The sequence below is a fragment of the Oncorhynchus mykiss genome, chromosome 8, assembly GCF_013265735.2.
Source record: "Oncorhynchus mykiss isolate Arlee chromosome 8, USDA_OmykA_1.1, whole genome shotgun sequence".
NCBI classification, from domain to species: Eukaryota; Metazoa; Chordata; class Actinopteri; order Salmoniformes; family Salmonidae; genus Oncorhynchus; species Oncorhynchus mykiss.
The window spans coordinates 79,644,510-79,669,266 of record NC_048572.1 but is presented as its reverse complement, the minus strand read 5'-3'; the positions used below and the strand labels follow the sequence as shown (position 1 = coordinate 79,669,266).

At 43.6% G+C, this 24,757-nt stretch overlaps 1 protein-coding gene across 1 annotated transcript; it reads left to right on the top strand.

Moving 5' to 3' along the window:
• The first annotated feature begins 854 nt into the window (after nt 1-854).
• Nucleotides 855-14,105, top strand: LOC118965636 (fibronectin type III domain-containing protein 7-like). The gene is made up of 11 exons (XM_036986885.1): nt 855-1,074; nt 1,562-1,822; nt 4,337-4,594; nt 5,014-5,265; nt 6,208-6,462; nt 6,552-6,890; nt 9,133-9,393; nt 9,774-10,028; nt 10,324-10,581; nt 12,801-12,830; nt 14,074-14,105. The coding sequence occupies exons 1-11, from the start codon at nt 855-857 to the stop codon at nt 14,103-14,105; spliced, it is 2,421 nt and encodes an 806-aa protein (XP_036842780.1).
• Nucleotides 14,106-24,757: the final 10,652 nt, after the last annotated feature.

Below are 24,757 nucleotides of genomic sequence, written 5' to 3'. Positions count from 1 at the left end.
CATAATCAGAAATAGCATTAGCCTACTATACATCTTTAGCCTCAAGGCAGAGGCCTTCCAGGAAGAATGGGAGCAACAGATTTTAAAGTGTTACAGCTCTTGCTTTTAATCAGTTTATCTGAGGTAAGAACAGATCTTTACTAATTAGACCTACAAATAATGTGTTGCTTAAACAATCTTAGTGTTGATTATTGCAGTTGTATATGATATTGTTATTCTGCTGTGTCATTGTAACCATCTGAAAACATGCACTTTGTATGATTCTAGAAATGCATAGAGACAGAGGGAGACGTTTGGGAAATAAATACACAGGCTCTTCTGAGTAACACTGCTTTCAACGAGTGTATGCCCAACCTTGGCTCAATGGACAAATTCATTCATTGAGGGAAAAAAAGCCCTGAGCTCACTGACCAGTTCTGAAATCTGTGTTGAGTGAAGAAAAAATGTGCTGCCTCTCGGCCTGTCATGCAGAGAGAATATTATACAGGCCAGGGGTATAATGTTCCTTTTAGGGATAAAATATGAAATACCACCGCTACCGTTGAAATGGTTTCCGTTAGCGTTTTTTCAAAAGCAGCTTTTTGGATTATCCAACTAACTATAGATGTTTATGTTTGGTTTTCAGATATGTGGAGCGCAAAAAGGTACTCAAACAACTCTTTGTTAACATTTTAAAACCAACTTTCCCACATAATTGTTTGAGAGACGCACACATTAACATTCTCTTTTATTTCACTGTTATTACGATTATAAAGTACATGCAAATAATAAGCCTAAAATGTATTTAACAATTTCTGTTCTTTCACAACGTTGCAGACATAACGTTATCCGTGTTCCAAGTGTCCACAAAAAGTATGACGGTGCGATGGAGTCGTTACTCTGGGGCAAGCTCCTACAAAATCACCGCCACACCAAAGAACTCTCCTCAACCGTCCGCATTCGCCCAGTTCAGCGGGAACTCCGTCATAGGCTCTGTTAACTCTCTCTCCGCCAACACGATGTACACCATGCGGGTCGAGGCCATTGACAAAGCGGGCAACGTCCTGAGCAGTGCAGAGTTGGACGGGAGCTCATGTATGTATGCATGCATAATGGCCATGTGTGTGCGTAATGGACATATTATGAATTATGTATAACGCATTGTAGGCCTGCTATTCTCTCAATGCTTTGAATAAGGTATTTGAATAAGAAGATGATGATGATGATATTTATGATGATGATGTCAATGATGATTATGATGATGATGATGATGATGATGATAATTATGACGATGATGATGATTATGATAATTATAATTATAATGATGATGATAATTATGACAATGATGATGATTATGATGATACTGATAATTATGATGATGATAACAATTATGATATTTATGATGATGAAGATAATTATGACGATGATGATGATAATTATGATGATTATGATGAAATTGATAATTATGATGTTCATGATGATGCTGATAATTATGATGATAATGATGATTAGGATGATTAGGATGATGATATCTGTATCCTGTGTGTGATGATGCTCTGTTCTGCTCTGCTCTGACCACCAGCCCCCGAGGTACCTACCATTAAGCAGGCCTACTCCAAGCAGAGCGACAGCATCACTGTGGAGTTCAGTGAGGTAATGGGGGCGAGCGGCTACATCCTGCGAGCTGAGTCTGAGGTGGGAGACTTCTTATCAGAGACCGCGGTGACCAGCTCCCCCGGCACCGTGCTGCAGTTGCAGCCATACACAGACTACACCCTCAGTGTCATGTCTGTCAACAGCGCGGGACGCAGCCAGCCCTCAGCACCCGTCCAGATCAGAACGGGTAGATGGTTTAGATACATACACCTGTCCAGGTTTATACACCTGTTCACATACACCTGTTTAGATACATACACCTGTCCAGGTTTATACACCTGCTCACATACACCTGTTTAGATACATACACCTGTCCAGGTTTATAAACCTGTTCACATACACCTGTTTAGATACATACACCTGTTTAGATACATACACCTGTTCACATACACCTGTTTAGATACATACACCTGTCCAGGTTTATACACCTGTTCACATACACCTTTTTAGATACATACACCTGTCCAGGTTTATACACCTGCTCACATACACCTGTTTAGATACATACACCCGTCTAGGTTTATACACCTGTTCACATAAACCTGTTTAGATACATACACCTGTCCAGGTTTATACACCTGTTCACATACACCTGTTTAGATACATACACCTGTCCAGGTTTATACACCTGTTCACATACACCTGTTTAGATACATACACCTGTCCAGGTTTATACACCTGTTCACATACACCTGTTTAGATACATACACCTGTCCAGGTTTATACACCTGTTCACATACACCTGTTTAGATACATACACCTGTACAGGTTTATACACCTGTTCACATACACCTGTTTAGATACATACACCTGTCTAGGTATATAAATCTGTTCACATACACCTGTTTAGATACATACACATGTGCAGGTTTATACACCTGTTCACATACACCTGTTTAGATACATACACCTGTCCAGGTTTATACACCTGTTCACATACACCTGTTTAGATACATACACCTGTCTAGGTTTATACACCTGTTCACATACACCTGTTTAGATACATACACCTGTCTAGGTTTATACACCTGTTCACATACACCTGTTTAGATACATACACCTGTCCAGGTTTATACACCTGTTCACATACACCTGTTTAGATACATACACCTGTCTAGGTATATAAATCTGTTCACATACACCTGTTTAGATACATACACATGTGCAGGTTTATACACCTGTTCACATACACCTGTTTAGATACATACACCTGTCCAGGTTTATACACCTGTTCACATACACCTGTTTAGATACATACACCTGTCCAGGTTTATACACCTGTTCACATACACCTGTTTAGATACATACACCTGTCCAGGTTTATACACCTGTTCACATACACCTGTTTAGATACATACACCTGTCCAGGTTTATACACCTGTTCACATACACCTGTTTAGATACATACACCTGTACAGGTTTATACACCTGTTCACATACACCTGTTTAGATACATACACCTGTCTAGGTATATAAATCTGTTCACATACACCTGTTTAGATACATACACATGTGCAGGTTTATACACCTGTTCACATACACCTGTTTAGATACATACACCTGTCCAGGTTTATACACCTGTTCACATACACCTGTTTAGATACATACACCTGTCTAGGTTTATACACCTGTTCACATACACCTGTTTAGATACATACACCTGTCTAGGTTTATACACCTGTTCACATACACCTGTTTAGATACATACACCTGTCCAGGTTTATACACCTGTTCACATACACCTGTTTAGATACATACACCTGTCTAGGTTTATACACCTGTTCACATACACCTGTTTAGATACATACACCTGTCTAGGTTTATACACCTGTTCACATACACCTGTTTAGATACATACACCTGTCCAGGTTTATACACATGTTCACATACACCTGTTTAGATACATACACCTGTCTAGGTTTATACACCTGTTCACATACACCTGTTTAGATACATACACCTGTCCAGGTTTATACACCTGTTCACATACACCTGTTTAGATACATACACCTGTCCAGGTTTATAAAAAAAGCCTTAAGTTTGTTAAAATAATTAGAAAGTAAAAGGACAATTAGTGTCTATCTGATCCAAGCCAAAAGAAGAATTGATCACAGACAATAAGTCTCCCTCAACTTTCACTCACTTTTCAACTGAAATTAAAAGTTGTTTACTTAATATCGTAATGACTGTTTCATGACTGAAACGCTACCTCTCCATAGTGTCTGAGAGACAAAGGGCTGCTATCTCCATAATGGAGTGCAGTTTCGCAGCTCTATTGTCATAGTGGGTGCCTTGTGAGGAAACTGTATCTCCCCATTTAAGCCTTAAAACATATCAGAATATGAAAAGGGAAACCATGAGAACTAGGTTCTCCTCTCCCCAAGGAGAATTGGACGTATCATAAGGACAGGAAAATTGATTCTATTTCACTAGCAAACAAAAAAGATGACTCTGTTTGGCCAGGTTTGGACTCTTTCAATATATTCTCTCTTCTTTTGTCTTTGCCTGAATCAGGTTTGTTTCCTTCCTGGATAGAATCATCTCTCTCTCTCTCTCTCTCTCTCTCTCTCTCTCTCTCTCTCTCTCTCTCTCTCTCTCTCTCTCTCTCTCTCTCTCTGTCTCTCTCTCTCTCTCTGTCTGCCTCCTTTCATTACATCTATTAGTTTATTAATCTATCTTTTTTCTCCCTTTCCCTCTTCAGTGGTGGTGGCCCCACAGCTAAACTCCACCTCTCCCAGAAATGACACCATCCTGGTGACCTGGTCCCCGGTCAACCACACGGTCCTCTACACCCTCTGCATCATCAAGGAGGGCTCCAACTCTCGCCTCAAAATCAACACCAGCGACCCATTCATGACCTTTGATGACCTGGAGCCCGGTACCATCTACTGCGTCAAGGGCACGGCTTGGGACCTGGACGGTCGCCCCGGAGACGACCTCACTGTGTGTCAGATCACCCGTAAGCATGGCAACTGGGTGTTTGGTTAATAATATTAGCTTGTATTAAAACCTCTCAGGAGAGAAAGAGACCTGGCAAGATGCCAGAAAGGGAAAAGTTATTTATGCTTTGTATCTAGAGACAGAATACTGAACAATAGACACAATGTAACACATAATCAGCATATAACATCAGTCTTTGAAATTGTCAAAGCCTGGAAGAGTCACTTGGTGGGAGGTGTCTGCTATTGTGCTGGTATAATTTTCCGTCATAGTCTGTCCACTAGATGTTGGCACAGTTCATTAGAACCCAGGTATGACTTTATATGCCATCTAGATGTATGAGTGTGTCTATGTGAGTATGTTAATCTCATGTTCATATCAGTAAATGTATTTTTTTGTGTCGTTCTTTGAACAACTGTATCTCTGTCCCCCCACTAGGTCCTCTCAGCCCTGGGACCATCCGGTTGTTTTTGACCCAGACCAGGTCTGGGGGTTTGGCAGTCTACTGGCAGATGGTGCATGGGGCAGACGTCTACTTGGCAAAGACTTCTACTGGTCAGAACTGCTCTGCCTCAGGGAGGTTCTGTATGATCAGCCCACTGAGCTGCGGGCAGAACCACAGTGTGACTGTTACAGCTGAGAACAGCGCTGGAACCAGCAACCCCTCTGACCCAGAGGAATTCATCACATGTATGTATACCCCCTGACCCTTGACCCCTTACCTCTGGCTCTGACCCCTAACCCCAAAATCAAATAAATAAATCAAATAAAAATGTATTGGTCGAGTATACAGATTTGCAGATGTTATCGCTGGTGCAGCGAAATGCTTGTGTTGCTAGCTCCAACCGTGCAGTAAAACACAGCAATAAAAATAATACACACATAATACAGAATTTAAAAAAAAACATAGTTATATAGGATGAGCCATGACTACAGTAGAATACAGTATATGCATATAAAGTGAGTAAAACAGTATGTAAACATTATTAAAGTGACCAGTGTTCAATGACTCTATGCACATAGGGCAGCAGTCTCTAAGGCGAAGGGTAGAGTACCGGGTGGTAACCGGCTAGTAACAGTGACTAAGGTTCAGGACAGGGGACAGGGTACAGGGCGGAGGCTGGCTAGTGGTGACTGTTCAACAGTCTGATGGCCTGGAGATAGAAGCTGTATCTCAGTCTCTCTGTCCCAGCTTTGATGCACCTGTACTGTCTTCGGCATGGCTCGGGTGGCTGAAGTCCTTCAGGATCTTCCTGTGACACAAGGTTCTGTAGATGTCCGGGAGGGCAGTAGTTGCAACACTACACTGTAGCCATACTAACATGAATCTTTCCGGTGTTATTACAAAGGTCAATGTAAGCTGACCTCCCCAATATTATTACTATGATATAAGGTAATGTAATGTTATCCTAATCTCTCTTGTCTCTCTCGGGCACACATATGTAATAATAGTGTATTTATATGTACTTGCAATACTTCCAGTGTTATTACTATGGTATAAGGTAATGTAATCTCTTGACTCTCTCTGTCACACAGATGTAAAATTGTGTATTTTATTGCTATGGTATAAGGTCTATAATGTAGAGTCCTGCCTGGAGTTATATGTATATCGCTCTTGTGTCTCTCTGTCAGTCCCATGCCCTCTGGAGCAAGTCTGGGTAGATGAGCACCAGGCGGGCAGCTGCTGGGTGTCGTGGACTAAGATGCCCTTGGTGGAGTACTACATCGCATTTGTCAAGAGAGACGACGGGTCTGAGGAGCGCTGTAACACCACTGACACCACCTGTCACTTCTACTGCATGTGTGGCTACACCTACCTTATCACCATGTTCACCTACAACCAGGCTGGCTCCAGTCCCCCGGGAGACGTGTTCAACTATACCACCAGTAAGAGTTGTTATACTGTTATTATACTGTCCACACACACACACACACAGCTTTGTCAAGTCACTCATCTCTCTTCTCTTCCTCCCTAGTTCCCTGTTGCCCAGAGGACGTTACCATAGCACTGGTGTCGACGGAGACCCTGGAGATCATGTGGTCGTCGGTGCGGGGGGCGGAGCTATACGAGACGACGGCGGAGGAGATTGATGATGTCATCCACTGTAAGGACACGGCGCCTGTGTGTGCTCTGTCCAACCTACGCTGTAACACACAGTACAGTGTGGTGGTGACAGCATGCAGCGAAATACGAGACTGCAACCGCACCTGCAAACCTCACACACACGAGACAGGTAAAACACACATCAATACAATAGGTAACAAACAGTGCAAGGGTGTATTCACTTTAAATTACACAGAAAACATTTTATTTTAAGAATGAGATCAGCTTTTCCTCAACTTTACTGTCTTTGTTCTACATGGGATCTCACTTTACCATTACAAGACCAGTAGAGGCTGCTGAGGGGAGGACGGCTCATAATAATGGCTGGAACGGAGCAAATGGAATGGAACCTAGGTTTCTTCCTAGGTTCCTGCCTTTCTAGGGAGTTTATCCTAGCCACCGTGCTTCTACAGTCGTGTCCAAAAGTTGAGAATAACACAAATATTTATTTTCACAAAGTCTGCTGCCTCAGTTTGTTTGATGGCAATTCGCATATACTCCAGAATGTTATGAAGAGTGATCAGATGAATTGCAAAGTCCCTCTTTGCCATGCAGATGAACTATATCACAAAAAAACATTTCCACTGCATTTCAGCCCTGCCACAAAAGGACCAGCTGACATCATGTCAGTGATTCTCTCGTTAACACAGATGTGAGTGTTGACGAGGACAAGGCTGGAGATCACTCTGTTACGCTGACTGAGTTCGAATAACAGACTGGAAGCTTCAAAAGGAGGGTGGTGCTTGGAATCATTGTTCTTCCTCTGTCATCCATGGTTACCTGCAAGGAAACACATGCCATCATCATTGCTTTGCACAAAAAGGGCTAAACAGGCAAGGATGTTGCTGCCTGTAAGATTGCACCTAAAGCAACTATTTATCGGATCATCAAGAACTTCAAGGAGAGCGGTTCAATTGTTGTGAAGAATGCTTCAGGGCACCCAAGAAAGTCCAGCAAACGCCAGGACCGTCTCCTAAAGTTGATTCAGCTGCGGGATCGGGGCACCACCAGTACAGACCTTGCTCAGGAATGGCAGCAGGCAGGTGTGAGTGCATCTGCATGCACAGTGAGGCAAAGTCTTTTGGAGGATGGCCTGGTGTCAAGAAGGGCAGCAAAGAAGCCACTTCTCTCCAGGAAAAACATCAGGGACAGACTGATATTCTGCAAAAGGTGCAGGGATTGGAATGCTGAGGACTGGGGTAAAGTCATTTTCTCTGATGAATCCCCTTTCCGATTGTTTGGGGCATCTGGAAAAAAGCTTGTCTGGAGAAGACAAGGTGAGCGCTACCATCAGGCCTGTGTCATGCCAACAGTAAAGCATCCTGAGACCATTCTCTGCCACCATAGAGTGGCAGGGTAGCCTAGTGGTTTGAGCGTTGGACTAGTAACCGGAAGGTTGCAAGCTCAAATCCCAGAGCTGACAAGGTACAATTCTTCCCCTGAACAGGCAGTTAACCCACTGTTAGGCCATCATTGAAAATAAGAATTTGTTCTTAACTAACTTGCCTAGTTAAATAAAGGTAAAATAAAAAATTCATGTGTGGGGTTGCTTCTCAGCCAAGGGAGTGGGCTCACTCACAATTTTGCCTAAGAACACAGCCATGAATAAAGAATGGTACCAACAGAACCTCAGAGAGCAACTTCTCCCAACCATCCAGGGACAGTTTGGTGATGAACAATGCCTTTTCCAGCATGATGGAACACCTTGCCATAAGGTAAACATGATAACTAAGTGGCTCGGGGAACAAAACATCAATATTTTGGGTCCATGGCCAGGAAACTCCCCAGACCTTAATCCCATTGAGAACTTCTGGTCAATCCTCAAGAGGTATGTGAACAAACAAAACCCCACAAATTCTGACAAACCAAGCATTGATTATGCAAGAATGGGCTGCCATCAGTCAGGACGTGGCCCAGAAGTTAATTGACAGCATGCCAGGGTGGATTGCAGAGGTCTTGAAAAAGAAGGGTCAACACTGCAAATATTGACTCTTTGCATCAACTTCACGTAATTGTCAATAAAAGCCTTTGACACTTATGAAATGCTTGTAATTATACTTCAGTATTCCATAGTAACATCTGACAGAAATATCTAAAGACACTGAAGCAGCAAACTTTGTGGAAATTAATATGTGTGTCATTCTCAAAACTTTTGGCCACGACTGTACATCTGCATTGCTTGCTGTTTGGGGGTTTAGACTGGGTTTCTATATAGTAAATACATTCTATATATATAAATACATTTGATTGATTGGAAACCATGTATTTGATACCATTCCACTAATTCTGCTCCAGCCATTACCACGAGCCTGTCCTCCCCATTGAAGGTACCACCAACCTGCTGTGTACAAGACAAGGATAAGAATAAGCTTTAACAAACAACACATCAACCAACTTACCAATCAACAAATGAATCAATTAACCAGTCCATTAACCCCTCATCTCTCCTCTAGCTCCCTGTTCTCCAGAGATCCTGAGTGTATCTCAGACCAACTCATCCTCGAGTGTCAGTGTCTTGTACACGGCCCCCAACACCCCCAACACTACCTACACCGTCACAGCCATGGGCCTCACTGACACACACACCTGTCAATCACTCTCCACCTCTTGCCAGCTCACACAGCTGCCCTGCGGAGCCACCTATGATGTCACAGCGTATGCCAGGACAGCAGTGGGGCCAAGCCTGTCCAGCTATAGCGTGCCCCTGGAAACAGGTGCGGGAAACCCTGTATGACAGAGTGTATGTGGTTGTTAGGGCGAATCTAAAACGATATCCTATTTGTGCAGTATGGGAATAGGGTGTCATTTGAACCATAGATGTACAGACCATAGATATACATACCATAGATATATAGACCATAGATGTACAGACCATAGATATACATACCATAGATATATAGACCATAGATATACAGACCATAGATATACATACCGTAGATATATAAACCATAGAAATACAGACCATAGATTATACAGACCGTAGATATACAGACATTACAGATAACTCTCGGGCAGTCTCATTTGACACTGTATTCCCTATGCAGTGCACTAGTTTTAGCCAGATATCTAAGAATCTGTTCTGTTCCCTCGCCAGGTCCCTGCTGCCCCCACACCCTGACAGTAGACCAGGTGACCCAGGCCTTGACCAACGTCACCTGGTCCCCCGCTACAGGGGCGCGCTCCTATGTCACGGCGCTGACATCATCTCGGGGACACGCCAAGTGCCACACCATGGACACACACTGCCTGATGGGATGCATCACCTGCGGGACCAACTATAGCGTGAGCCTGGAGGCCATCAGCAGGACAGGCCACAAGACAGAATGCAGATATCATGGGTTCTCATCCAGTGAGTATGCATAGGCCACACACACACACACACACAGACAGACAGACAGACAGACAGACAGACAGACAGACAGACAGACAGACACACTCACACACACACATAGCTAGTCAAAGGTAGATATACTGCAAACACACCCACACACACATACATGCATGAACGCACAGAATATTCTTGCACACTCAACAAACTGCTAAATAATCACAAACAAACACCAATATTTCCCCCCAGTTTGCATTCTGTCCAATCAAGACCACATCATATAAATCTTCAATCTTTACTCCTCTCTCGCTCCCAGGCGCCTGTTGTCCATCGAGTGTCAAGCTCTACCGGATGGCCAACAAATCTCTGAGGGTGTACTGGCACTCCTCGGGCCCCCATAACCACACGGTGGACCTGATTGGGACAGGCACCAACCACACCTGCATCCCCCCGCCTCTCAGCAGCTCCTGTGACGTGGCCGAGGTCATGTGTGGGGACGTCTACACCATGGTGGTGGCACCTGTCAATCAGGATGGGAGCAAAGTCACATTCTGTCCCGGCAGGATCTACTCTGGTGAGTGTGTGTAGTTACTTATTTAGTTAGTTAGTTGGTTGGATGGTTAGTTAGTAGTTCATAGCTAGTTAGTATGTAGTTTGTTAGTAATTAGTAGTTAGTTAGCAGTAGTATTTGTTAGTTAGTAGTTAGTTAGTAGTCAAGTTGAATACGGAAGATTACATACAGTTAGGTTGGAGACTTTAAAACTAGTTTTCAACCATTCCACAAATTTCTTATAACAAACTATAGTTTTGGCAATATTTTGTGCATGACACAAGTAATTTTTCCAACAATTGTTTACAGACAGATCACAATTCCAGTGGGTCAGAAATTTACATACACTAAGTTGACTGCCTATAAACAGCTTGGAAAATTCCAGAAAATGATGTCATGGCTTTAGAAGCTTCTGATAGGCTAACTGACATCATTTGAGTGATTTGGAGATATACCTGTGGATGTATTTCAAGGCCTAAGTTCAAACTCAGTGAATCTTTGCATGACATCATGGGAAACAATTGCAGACCTCCATAAGTCTGGTTCGTCCTTGGGAGCAATTTCCAAATGCCTGAAGGTACCACGTTCATCTGTAAAAACAATAGTGCGCAAGTATAAACACCATGGGACCATGCAGCCGTCATACCGCTCAGGAAGGAGACGCGTTCTGTCTCCTAGAGATGAACATACTTTGGTGAGAAAAGTGCAAATCAATCCCAGAACAACAGCAAAGGACCTTGTGAAGATACTGGAGGAAACAGGTACAAAAGTATCTATATCCACAGTAAAACGAGCTCTATATCAACATAACCTGAAAGGCCGCTCAGCTTAGGAAGAAGCCACTGCTCCAAAACCGCCATAAAAAAGCCAGACTACGGTTTGCAACTGCACATGGGGACAAAGATCGTACTTTTTGGAGAGATGTCCTCTGGTCTGATAAAACAAAAATAGAACTGTTTGGCCATAATGACCATCGTTATGTTTGGAGGAAAAAGGTGGAGGATTGCAAGCCAAAGAACACCACCCCAACCGTGAAGCACGGGGGTGGAAGCATCATGTTGTAGGGGTGCTTTGCTGCAAGAGGGACTGGTGCACTTCACAAAATAGATGGCATCAGGAGGATGGAAAATTATGTGGATATATTGAAGCAACATCTCAAGACATCAGTCAGGAAGTTAAAGCTTGGTCGCTAATGGGTCTTCCAAATGGTCAGTGGTCCCAAGCATACTGCCAAAGTTGTGGCAAAACGGCTTAAGGACAACAAAGTCAAGGTATTGGAGCGGCCATCACAACGTCCTGACCTCAATCCCATAGAAAATTTGTGGGCAGAACTGAAAAAGCATGTATTTTTTTTGTTTATCTTTATTTAACTAGGCAAGTCAGTTAAGAACAAATTCTTATTTTCAATGATGGCCTAGGAACAGTGGGTTAACTGCCTTGTTCAGGGGCAGAACGACAGATGTTTACCTTGTCAGCTTGGGGATTTGAACTTGCAACCTTTCAGTTACTAGTCCAACACTCTAACCACTAGGCTACTTGCTGCTGCAAAAAGTGTGTGTGAGCAAGGAGGCCTACAAACCTGACTCAGTTACACCAGCTCTGTCAGGAGGAATGGGCCAAAATTCACCCAACTTATTGTGGGAAGCTTGTGGAAGGCTACCCGAAACGTTTGTCCCAAGTTAAACCATTTAAAGGCAATGCTACCAAATACTAATTGAGTGTATGTAAACTTCTGACCCACTGGGAATGTGATGATAGAAATAAAAGCTTAAATAAATCATTCTCTGTACTATTATTCTGACATTTCACATTCTTAAAATAAAGTGGTGATCCTAACTAACCTAAGACAGGGAATTTTTACTCTGATTAAATGTCAGGAATTGTGAAAAACAGAGTTTAAATGTATTTGGCCAAGGTGTATGTAAACTTCCAACTTCAACTGTAGTTCATTAGCTAGTAGATAGATAGTTAGTTAGTTAGTTTGACGTTCATAGCTAGTTAGTAGTTGAAGTAGTCATTAGTTAGTTAGTCATTAGTTAGTTTGTTAGTTTGTTAGTTAGTTAGTTATTTAGTAGTTGGTTAGTTGATTAGTTGTTTGTTAGGTGGTTAGTTGTTTTGTTGGTTAGTTTGTTACTAGTTAGTTGGTTTGTTAGGCAGATAAATATATTCTGTGGTAGATAGGTCAAACTGGGAATGTCTACAGTTAGTTTGTATCTAATGGCATTGTTCTCATTATCTTACAGTGTCCTGCTCCGGAAGCAATGTAGGAATGGGTAAGTGTCTGGCGTCCGATAGTACACTTCACCAGGCAACTTTACTGACAATGTATATCCTACCCAATACACTCTAAAAAGAAACAGCTCCTGGAAGATCTTTTATGGGTACTACAAATTGAAACTGTTGGGAACCTCTTCAAAGAACCCCCTTTAATGGTTCCTCGAATAACCTTTTGGGGTTCATTTGTTCCATTATTATTAATCAGTGTTTATTATGATTTGTGGCAAAGCAGAATTCAAAAATCTAAATATGAGGTCAACTCCCAGCAGAGCTCCAAGTTCAACCAATATATCCTCTGGCGTGTTGATGTGTGGATATCCTTCGTAATCATAGCCAGAAGGGTTTTGCAGTGTAGGGAGGGTGAAGTCTGGGAATACAAAAATAATAATTATACAGATGATTAAGAAAACGTGCACATGACAGCTTTCATTCCTTGGTTTTTGTGGTAAATGTGAATGAAAAATTATTCACTTTTGACAACAGTTTTCGTACAGTTTTCATACCTTGTCCATAACACCTTGTCCATAATGTAGAGACCTCTGAGATCTTCATCGAAGAGCTCAGTGAGGAGCAAGATGGCTGCTGTGATTGAATCCTATAAGGTTTTAGAGAACCCATTAATAATAATTAGATGATAGCCTACAGTACATGTGATCTGCATGACATTATGTGACAAACCAATACCAATTGTGCATACCTTTGTGTGCCTCGTCGGCAGAATACCTGCAGACACACACAAATAAGTGGGCAGTTAAAGCCCTCAACATTTTCTTACCTCTTTGTTGATTGACATCCACTGAATTGTGTCCATTTTCTCTTTTGTAAATAATTTTATAAGGGAGAAAGTGCCCAACAACACAGCCATTTGCACAAATATGAAAAGATAGACGGTATCATCCTAAAACAATACCTATTTAGATCATACAAGGGAGAAACCTCACGTTAAATTGAGGAGAGCTTAAACATGATCAGTTAAATGCTTGCACCAGCTGTTTTTCAAAATCCAATCCACATTTTTCAGTTGGGCAGTTAGATTCCTGCAAGAACCCACAAGAACTAAGGAGGTTCCTCGATGAACCCCAAATCCTATGGGGTTCTTCAAAGTACCTTTTGGGGGCATGTTTCAGTGTCCAGAACCCTAAGGTTCTTCAAAGAACTTCGAAGGATCTTAGAAGAACCCTTGTTAAACCTCCTAGTTTTTATGCTGAACACCATTATTTCTCTTTCTCTTCTTTCTAGTGATCTATCGGGGAAAGAGAAGTGTCGATTAGAGGTGAGTTTAAATTGTGTATAGCAAAATCATCACCATTGCTGTAAAAAAACCCTATGAACTGATCATAAACTCTGTTGTAAACTTTTGAAACGTTCATTGTGTCAGACTTCATACATCGTCATCTACTACATAAAATTATGAAAGATCCAGAAGAAAGGTGCTTAATCAAAACCTGTCCTTTGTGTTACCGCATGTCATAAAGAGTATCATGTAACTTCCTAAGCATCCATAAATTGCATCAGTCTGTATGAGGTTGTCAACAACAATAAAGGCTGAAGATAGTCTAGCGGTTAGAGCATTGGGCCAGTAACCAAAAGATTGCTAGTTTAAATCCCTGAGGTGAAAAATATGTTAATGTTACCTTGAGCAAGGCACTTAACCCTAATTGCTCCAGGGTTGCTGTTGATAATAGTTAGCCGTGACCCAACTGTCTGAGGGAGAGTTGGGACAAGCTGAAGAAATCACAGGTAATCACAGTAATTAATTTGCATTTTATTGCATGACATAAGTATTTGATACATCAGAAAAGCAGAACTTAATATTTGGTACAGAAACCTGTGATTACAGATATCACACGTTTCCTGTAGTTCTTGACCAGGTTTGCACACACTGCAGCAGGGATTTTGGCCCACTCCTCCATACAGACCTTCTCCAGATCCTTCAGGTTTGGGGGCTGTCGCTGGGCAGTACGGACTTTCAGCTCCCTCCAAATATTTTCTACTGGGTTCAGGTCTGGAGACTGGCTAGGCCACTCCAGGACCTTGAGATGCTTCTTACGGAGCCACTCCTTAGTTGCCCTGGCTGTGTGTTTCGGGTCGTTGTCATGCTGGAAGACCCAGCCACGACCCATCTTCAATGCTCTTACTGAGGGAAGGAAGTTGTTGGCCAAGATCTCGCGATACATGGCCCCATCCATCCTCCCCTCAATACGGTGCAGTCGTCCTGTCCCCTTTGCAGAAAAGCATCCCCAAAGAATGATGTTTCCACCTCCATGCTTCACAGTTTGGATGGTGTTCTTGGGGTTGTACTCATCCTTCTTCTTTCTCCAAACACGGCGAGTGGAGTTTAGACCAAAAAGCTCTATTTTTGTCTCATCAGACCACATGACCTTCTCCCATTCCTCCTCTGGATCATCCAGATGGTCATTGGCAAACTTCAGACGGGCCTGGACATGCGCTGGCTTGAGCAGGGGGATCTTGCGTGCGCTGCAGGATTTTAATCCATGACGGCGTAGTGTGTTACTAATGGTTTTCTTTGAGACTGTGGTCCCAGCTCTCTTCAGGTCATTGATCAGGTCCTGCCGTGTAGTTCTGGGCTGATCCCTCACCTTCCTCATGATCATTGATGCCACAACGAGGTGAGATCTTGCATGGAGCCCCAGACTGAGGGTGATTGACCGTCATCTTGAACTTCTTCCATTTTCTAATAATTGCACCAACAGTTGTTGCCTTCTCACCAAGCTGCTTGCCTATTGTCCTGTAGCCCATCCCAGCCTTGTGCAGGTCTACAATTTTATTCCTGATGTCCTTACACAGCTCTCTGGTCTTGGCCATTATGGAGAGGTTGGAGTCTGTTTGATTGAGTGTGTGGACAGGTGTCTTTTATACAGGTAACGAGTTCAAACAGGTGCAGTTAATACAGGTAATGAGTGGTGAACAGAAGGGCTTCTTAAAGAAAAACGAACAGGTCTGTGAGAGCCGGAATTCTTACTGGTTGGTAGGTGATCAAATACTTATGTCATGCAATAAAATGCAAATTAATTACTTAAAAATCATACAATGTGATTTTCTGGATTTTTGTTTTAGATTCCGTCTCTCACAGTTGAAGTGTACCTATGATAAAAAAAATGACAGACCTCTACATGCTTTGTAAGTAGGAAAACCTTCAAAATCGGCAGTGTATCAAATACTTGTTCTCCCCACTGTATATAAAAAAAAATTATTGAACCTTTATTTAACTAGGCAAGTCAGTTAAGAACAAATTCTTATTTACAGTGACGGCCTACCCCGGCCAAACCCGGACGACGCTGGGCCATGGGACTCCCAATCATGGCCAGATGTGATACAGCCTGGATTCAAACCAAGGACTGTAGTGACACCTCTTGCACTGAGTGGCAGGGCCTTAGACCGCTGCGCTACTCAGGAGCCTCAGGAGCTTTGGGAGTCAGAAACATGTATTCTAGTGTCAAAATTGTCTACAAGGTGTAAATAGGATCATTCTGGTCATAAAGTCTGTATTCCAAAACTGATTTTTGTGAGATTTGTTTAACTGAAGATGTCACAACTTACATGAGGGTTCGGTTTTGATTTCAATCCTGCCAACACTGCCTGGCACAATCTAATCAAGGCTGGCAGTAATCAAATCATCCATCTGTTTAGACAGTGGTAATGAAAAACCTAGAAGAAGAACTGGGAAACAGAAAGAAACCTTGACAGCAGAGTGACTGACATTCCGTACAGACAAGAGGCTTGAACAACAGCAGCATATAGACAGCTAACACATTAACACAGGTTCTACTGTTATACATCTGTCCCTCTGCTCTGTCCCTCTGCTCTGTCGCTCTGCTCTGTCCCTCTGTTCTGTCCCTCTGCTCTGTCCCTCTGCTCTGTCGCTCTGCTCTGTCCCTCTGCTCTGTCCCTCTGCTCTGTCCCTCTGCTCTGTCCCTCATCTGTCCCTCTGCTCTGTCCCTCTGCTCTGTCCCTCTGCTCTGTCCCTCATCTGTCCCTTTGCTCTGTCCCTCTGCTCTGTCCCTCTGCTCTGTCCCTCATCTGTCCCTCTGCTCTGTCCTTCTGCTCTGTCCCTCTGCTCTGTCCCTCTGCTCTGTCCCTCATCTGTCCCTCTGCTCTGTCCCTCTGCTCTGTCCCTCATCTGTCCCTCTGCTCTGTCCTTCTGCTCTGTCCTTCTGCTCTGTCCCTCTGCTCTGTCCCTCTGCTCTGTCCCTCATCTGTCCCTCTGCTCTGCGTCTTGTATTACAGGTAATCCCCTGGAAAGACACAACATGTAATCTACTTAAATCAACTTCTGTCCCGTCTGTCAAGAAATCAGCTGAAATGTCCCCCTCCTTTGATTCTATCTTCATCTATCTATGCTGTTTGGGTCCAACATGTGTCCTTGTGACAAACCATCATTAAGTTAATTATCTAAGGTGTGTTATCTTCAGTTTATAACTCAATAAGACTTGATGCAGGTTGATATGACTATAAAGAGACATGCAAGCTTGTGAATTATACATTATAATCTCTGCAATCAAAATGACACATTAAATGTGTTCAATTACAAATGCTTGCTATTGACGTTTCGTTATCTGTATCCACTGTGTCTTTTCTCCTACATATATTGTTTTTTACTAACAGACTGAAGCTGTGATTTTGGATCCTAGTGTTTAGCAGAGAGAAATCATTACAATGTATGTCCTTTGTGTAAGTCTACCTTCATGACCCAAGAGAAACAAGAGAAACGGTGTGCCACATCATTCATTTGTCTGTGAGCTGTACTGTACATGTCTTTTTTTCTTTTCATACATGAAATAACATAAGTATCCCTAAGTAGGAAGCCTCCATGGGGTTGTTGTTAAGCATGTTATGTAACAGTGATCATACAGCTGTTGTGATCATGTGATCATGCAGTGATCATGCAGTTTGTTGGTCACTATGAAAGAGGAGCATAGAAAACATACTAGAATACCACTGGAGCTCAGGCTGCTGCTGAGGGGAGAACGGCTCATAATAATGTCCGGAACGGAGCCGATGGAATGGCATCAAACACCTGGAAACCATGGAAACCATGTGTTTGATGTATTTAATACCATTCCATCTCCAGCCATTATTACGAGCCCATTCTCCCCAATTAATGTGCGACCAACCTCCTGTGCACTGGAGTCATACATGTCATATGGATGACAAGTCAGGTCATATTGCAGGGCAGAGAATGTTCCCATTGCATTCATTGTGTTCAAACAATAAAACACACCCTATTGCATTACCACACTGTGTGGCGTCAATCAATGAATCTCTTGGAGTAATTCAGACTTATCTCTGAAAGATTCATAATAAAGATATTATGTACAGTACCAGTCAAAAGTTTGGACACACCTACTCATTCATGGGTTTTTCTTTATTTTTACTATTTTCTACATTGTAGAATAATAGTGAAGACATCAAAACTATGAAATAACACATGTAGAATCATGTAGTAACTTAAAAAGTGTTAAACAAATCAAAATAAATATTATATTTTACATTCTTCAAAGCAGCCACCCTTTGTCTTGATGACAGCTTTGCACACTCTTGGAATTCTCTCAACCAGCTTCATTCCAGGTGACTACCTCATAAAGCTGGATGAGAGAAAGCCAAGAGTGTGTAAAGTTGTCATCAAAGCAAAGGGTGGCTACTTTGAAGAATCTAAAATATACTCCCACCCAAAGCAGCAACCCAGGGACCCCTCCCACCCAAAGTGGCAACCAAGGGACCCCTCCCACCCAAAGTGGCAACCAAGGGACCCCTCCCACCCAAAGTGGCAACCAAGGGACCCCTCCCACCCAAAGTGGCAACCCAGGGACCCCTCCCACCCAAAGCGGCAACCAAGGGACCCCTCCCACCCAAAGTGGCAACCAAGGGACCCCTCCCACCCAAAGCGGCAACCAAGGGACCCCTCCCACCCAAAGCGGCAACCAAGGGACCCCTCCCACCCAAAGCGGCAACCCAGGGACCCCTCCCACCCAAAGTGGCAACCCAGGGACCCCCTCCCACCCAAAGCGGCAACCAAGGGACCCCTCCCACCCAAAGCGGCAACCCAGGGACCCCTCCCACCCAAAGCGGCAACCAAGGGACCCCCTCCCACCCAAAGCGGCAACCCAGGGACCCCTCCCACCCAAAGCGGCAACCAAGGGACCCCCTCCCACCCAAAGCGGCAACCAAGGGACCCCCTCCCACCCAAAGCGGCAACCCAGGGACCCCTCCCACCCAAAGCGGCAACCAAGGGACCCCCTCCCACCCAAAGCGGCAACCCAGGGACCCCTCCCACCCAAAGTGGCAACCCAGGGACCCCCTCCCACCCAAAGCGGCAACCCAGGGACCCTCCCACCCAAAAGTGGCAACCAAGGGACCCCCTCCCACCCAAAGCGGAAAACCAGGGACCCCCTCCCACCCAAAGCGGCGACCCAGGGAATCCCTCCCACCCAAAGCGGCAACCCAGGGACCCCTCCCACCCAAAGCGGCGACCCAGGGACCCCCTCCCACTCAAAGCCGCGACCCAGCGACCTCCTGCATTACCTCTGCTACGGACCCCATGCATTACCTCTGCCATGGACCCCCTGCATTACCTCTGCCACGGACCCCCTGCATTACCTCTGCCGTGGACCCCTGCATTACCTCTGCCGTGGACCCCTGCATTACCTCTGCCGCAGACCCCCTGCATTACCTCTGCCGAGGACCCCTGCATCACCTCTGCCGTGGACCCCCTGCATTACCTCTGCCGTGGACCCCCTGCATTACCTCTGCCGTGGACCCCTGCATTACCTCTGCCGCGGACCCCCTGCATTACCTCTGCCGAGGACCCCTGCATCACCTCTGCCGCGGACCCCCTGCATTACCTCTGCCGAGGACCCCTGCATCACCTCTGCCGTGGACCCCAGGTTGAATACGCCTGGCCTATAGTGCTTCCAAAGAACATACAGAACAGTCTGTTACTGGTCTGAATAGAACTAAATCAACAGCACACAGACACAATCCTGCTTCACCAAGACAATGAAACCACTGCCATTCACACCATTTCTAATAAGTAAAGAAACGAGGGGGGAAACAAGTAAGAAAACATGTGTAGGTATAGGAGCCAGGAGTCAGTGTGCCTGAGGTGGACACGATCAGCTACCTGACTGACACCCTCTCCATGAAGAGGTCATTGGCATAGCACTGGGCCAGCTGCAATACCTCATCTAGCTAGGAGACAAACACAAACATCCAGGGTGGGGTGGAGAAAGAAAGAGAGAGAGAAAGAAAGAAAGAAAGAAAGAAAGAAAGAAAGAAAGAAAGAAAGAAAGAAAGAAAGAAAGAAAGAAAGAAAGAAAGAAAGAGAGATAGAGAGAGAGGTGTGGACCCATTGTTAGCCGCTGCTTGGCCTTTACAAAAAGCTACATTCAACAGGCTCTCACATTCATCTACATAACACCCATACCGGAATACAGTCCATCCTCATCTGGAAATATAATAATGCCTGTGGATATTGTTTATCCGTTAGTAATTAATATCGGTGACATTTAACTGTTGTTGTTAATGTTGTTGTTGTTGTGGAGTTTTAAGGCCTCATTCAAGCACATTAAATTGTTATTTATTCCATACACATACAGTCAACATTCCATGTATAGGCTTTTCTCAAATCAAATCAAATTTTATTTGTCACATACACATGGTTAGCAGATGTTAATGCGAGTGTAGCGAAATGCTTGTGCCTCTAGTTCCGACAATGCAGTAATAACCAACAAGTAATCTAGCTAACAATTCCAAAACTACTACCTTATAGACACAAGTGTAAGGGGATAAAGAATATGTACATAAAGATATATGAATGAGTGATGGTACAGAGCGGCATAGGCAAGATACAGTAGATGGTATTGAGTGCAGTATATACATATGAGATGAGTATGTAAACAAAGTGGCATAGTTAAAGTGGCTGGTGATACATGTATTACATAAAGATGCAGTAGATGATATAGATTACAGTATATACATATACATATGAGATGAATAATGTAGGGTATGTAAACATTATATTAGGTAGCATTGTTTAAAGTGGCTAGTGATATATTTTACATCATTTCCCATCAATTCCCATTATTAAAGTGGCTGGAGTTGAGTCAATGTGTTGGCAGCAGCCACTCAATGTTAGTGGTGGCTGTTTAACAGTCTGATGGCCTTGAGATAGAAGCTGTTTTTCAGTCTCTCGGTCCCAGCTTTGATGCACCTGTACTGACCTCGCCTTCTGGATGATAGCGGGGTGAACAGGCAGTGGCTCGGGTGGTTGTTGCCCTTGATGATCTTTATGGCCTTCCTGTGACATCGGGTGGTGTAGGTGTCCTGGAGGGCAGGTAGTTTGCCCCCGGTGATGCGTTGTGCAGACCTCACTACCCTCTGGAGAGCCTTACGGTTGTGGGCGGAGCAGTTGCCGTACCAGGCGGTGATACAGCCCGACAGGATGCTCTCGATTGTGCATCTGTAGAAGTTTGTGAGTGTTTTTGGTGACAAGCCAAATTTCTTCAGCCTCCTGAGGTTGAAGAGGCGCTGTTGCGCCTTCTTCACGATGCTGTCTGTGTGGGTGGACCAATTCAGTTTGTCATTCTCCAGAATGATTCAGCAAGTCAAGTTCCTTCAAAGATAACAATCTCAGCTGTATCCTCTCTGTATACAGGGATCTCACTGGGATGAAGTTTAAACAACGTGTGTAATCTCAGTGGGATCACCAGTGAGAGACCTGGCCTGCAAATGTTGCTATTTGGTTTTGAAAATAATAATGTGATGTTGGTCTGAGTTCTGGTTATTTTTCCTTGAGTTCCTTCATCTGTCTGTCATGGATGTGGTTTGATTCCAAGTGTAATCTAGAGGCGAAAGAAACGCACACCTATTTAGGCGAGGTGCTGGCTAGCGTAGTGGAACACCTAAAAACATAAAGGAGAGCCGCCCACTCTAGGATCTCAGATGCAAATATTTAATGTCCAACGTTTCGACAGACAATGTGTTTTCGGACCTTCCCTTGATCGTATTCTCGTGGGGCAGAAACCTCAGAGATCAATTGGTAAACTCTGATTTACCACCCCAAGATATCCCTGCACAACGTCTATTTGCGCCCCTACAAGTGTAATGGCTGTGCTCATTGCAATGGCACTCATGAATGTAGATCCTTCAAACACCCTCAAACAGGGAAACAGATACCAGTCCAAGGTGTTATTACGTGCTCCACTAAGGCAGTTATTTATCTTATAATGATAATGGTAATGATGTGGGTAAAACAAAGCGCAAATTAAAAGTACGTATCTCAGAGCATCGTAGCACCATTAGATGCAAAAACTCGACTTACCCAGTTGCGGCCCACTTTTTGGAAGCAAACCACTCGATTTCGTCTCTATGTTATATTGGCATCGAACATGTCACCCTTCCTAGGAGAGGGGGTGACCTCGACAATTTATTGTTAAAACAAGAGGCTACCTGGATCTTTCATTTAAAGACCCTTACGTAGACTGAACTGAAGCCATTCTTGTGATTATTTGTGATTTTGCTATTCATTGTAAGTGTTTGTAGGCCTATGTAGCCACATTGTATCTATGATCGTATGCTATCCATTTATGTTTTTGTATGCTATTTTAATATATGAGAATTAACCAATGATATCAGGCCACACCCGGCCATGATTACAGACACCTGTGTGTCTTTTAACACTATATAAACTAGTCATCCTGCATTGTTTGTCATTATATCCTGATGAAGACAGCTTGTCTGTCGGAACGTTGGACATAAACTTTTTGCATCTGAGATCCTAGAGTGTGTGGTTCTCCTTTAGTTTTTTGATTCCAAGTGTCCCAGTAAGAGTAAAAGAGAACATGAGGCCTATTTGGGTTTGGTGGGAATGGTGCTGGACTGAGGTAGATGGACTGAGGCAGATGGACTGAGGTAGATGGACTGAGGCAGATGGACTGAGGTAGATGGACTGAGGCAGATGGACTGAGGTAGATGGACTGAGGCAGATGGACTGAGGTAGATGGACTGAGGCAGATGGACTGAGGTAGATGGACTGAGGAAAGTGGACTGGGACAGATGTGGGACAGATAACTGGGACATGTACTCTGGGACAGATACATCGGGACAGATGCACAGGGACAGATTGACCGAGGCAGATGGACAGAGGTAGATGGACCGAAGCAAATGGACTGATGGTAGATGGACTAAGGGTGACGGAGATGGACAGGGGGAGGGGAAGAGAGGAACAGAGGGCCTAACAGTGTGGGGTAGGTCCGGTACAGAGGAGTGACGGAAGGAGAGGGATCTGAGTATTGTATCTCCGTATCTCTCTGTATCTCTCTGTTCACATCACTTTTCCCTTAATCATAGATCAACACAATTTCCACTCATTGTGTAAGGTTTGAGTTTCAGGCTCTGAATCAAGGTGGCATATTTGTTTTCACACGCAGCTCTTATCTCAAACTCTAGAATCTCAACCACAATGGACACATAATAGATGCTTAATCCCTCATTGTCTTCTGACAAAGACAGTCAGTCAAGGTTAGATGGGATGCGCAAATATGGAGAAAGAGTCATTTTAAATCCCATCATTCAGCCCTTCCCATAATCACACACGGAACACCACACAACTTGTTGTGTCTCTAGTTCACCATGAAAGACCCAAGTCAAAATCCCAGATTCTGTATCTGGCCTTTCTTTCTCCCCATAGAGATAGACATGAATGTGATGCTTAATATCTTAATACAGGTTTATTCTCATCTATTCTGAACTAGGCCTTTCACTTAGAATAAGAATATTTCTGTTGGGTTTCTATGTGCCAAAGTCTTTGTAACTCACAGTACGTGATCCCTGGTGAGGTCTAATCCTACAACAAGAGGAAGATGTAACCCGCTGTCTGACATTATGATGCGAAGGAAGAGATGGGGAGAGTATTCTGACTTCTTCCCATTGACTCTGTAAAGCAAACACAATGGACTAACAAACAATACCTGTACACAAGGTACAACAGGATACTTTACTTGTGGCTGCTAGGTCCATTTCAATCAGTAGTTACACAGCTCTTAACACGTGTGTATTAAATGTCTAGGAAACACATTTCTATTGTCACCAAACCAGGATGTACATTTAGGAATTAATTTACTTGACCACTGAATTTCAAGTAAGTGAAAGCAATATCACGTTATTTCATGCCAATGGGTTTCAAACAGGAAGACAATATAATTTAAAAAACATCCTAAGAGACATTCTCAGACACATAACTTCCTACAAAACACGTTATATTCAAATTAGGAGTACATTTGGCTGAAATTAGGAGTAAATTAAGCAGAAATGAGGAATAAATATCACATACAGGACCAGTCAAACATTTGGACACACCTACTATTTCAAGGTTTTTTCTTTATTTTTACTATTTTCTACATTGTAGAATAATAGTGAAGACATCAACACTATGAAATAACACATATGGAATTATGTAGTAACCCAAAAAGTGTTAAACAAATCAAAATAAATGTTATATTTGAGATTCTTCAAAGTAGCCACCCTTTGCCTTGATGACAGCTTTGCACACTCTTGGCATTCTCTCAACCGGATTCACCTGGAATGCTTTTCCAACAGTCGTGAAGGAGTTCCCACATACGCTGAGCACTTGTTAGCTGCTTTTCCTTCACTCTGCGGTCCAACTCATCCCAAACCATCTCAATTGGGTTGAGGTCGGGTGATTGTGGAGGCCAGGTCATCTGATGCAGCACTCCATCACTCTCCTTCTTGGTCAAACAGCCTTTACACAGCCTGGAGGTGTGTTGGGTCATTGTCCTGTTGAAAAACAAATGATAGTCCCACTAAGCACAGACCAGATGGGATGGCGTATCACAGCAGGATGCTGTGTTAGCCATTCTGGTTAAGTGTGCCTTGAATTCTAAAT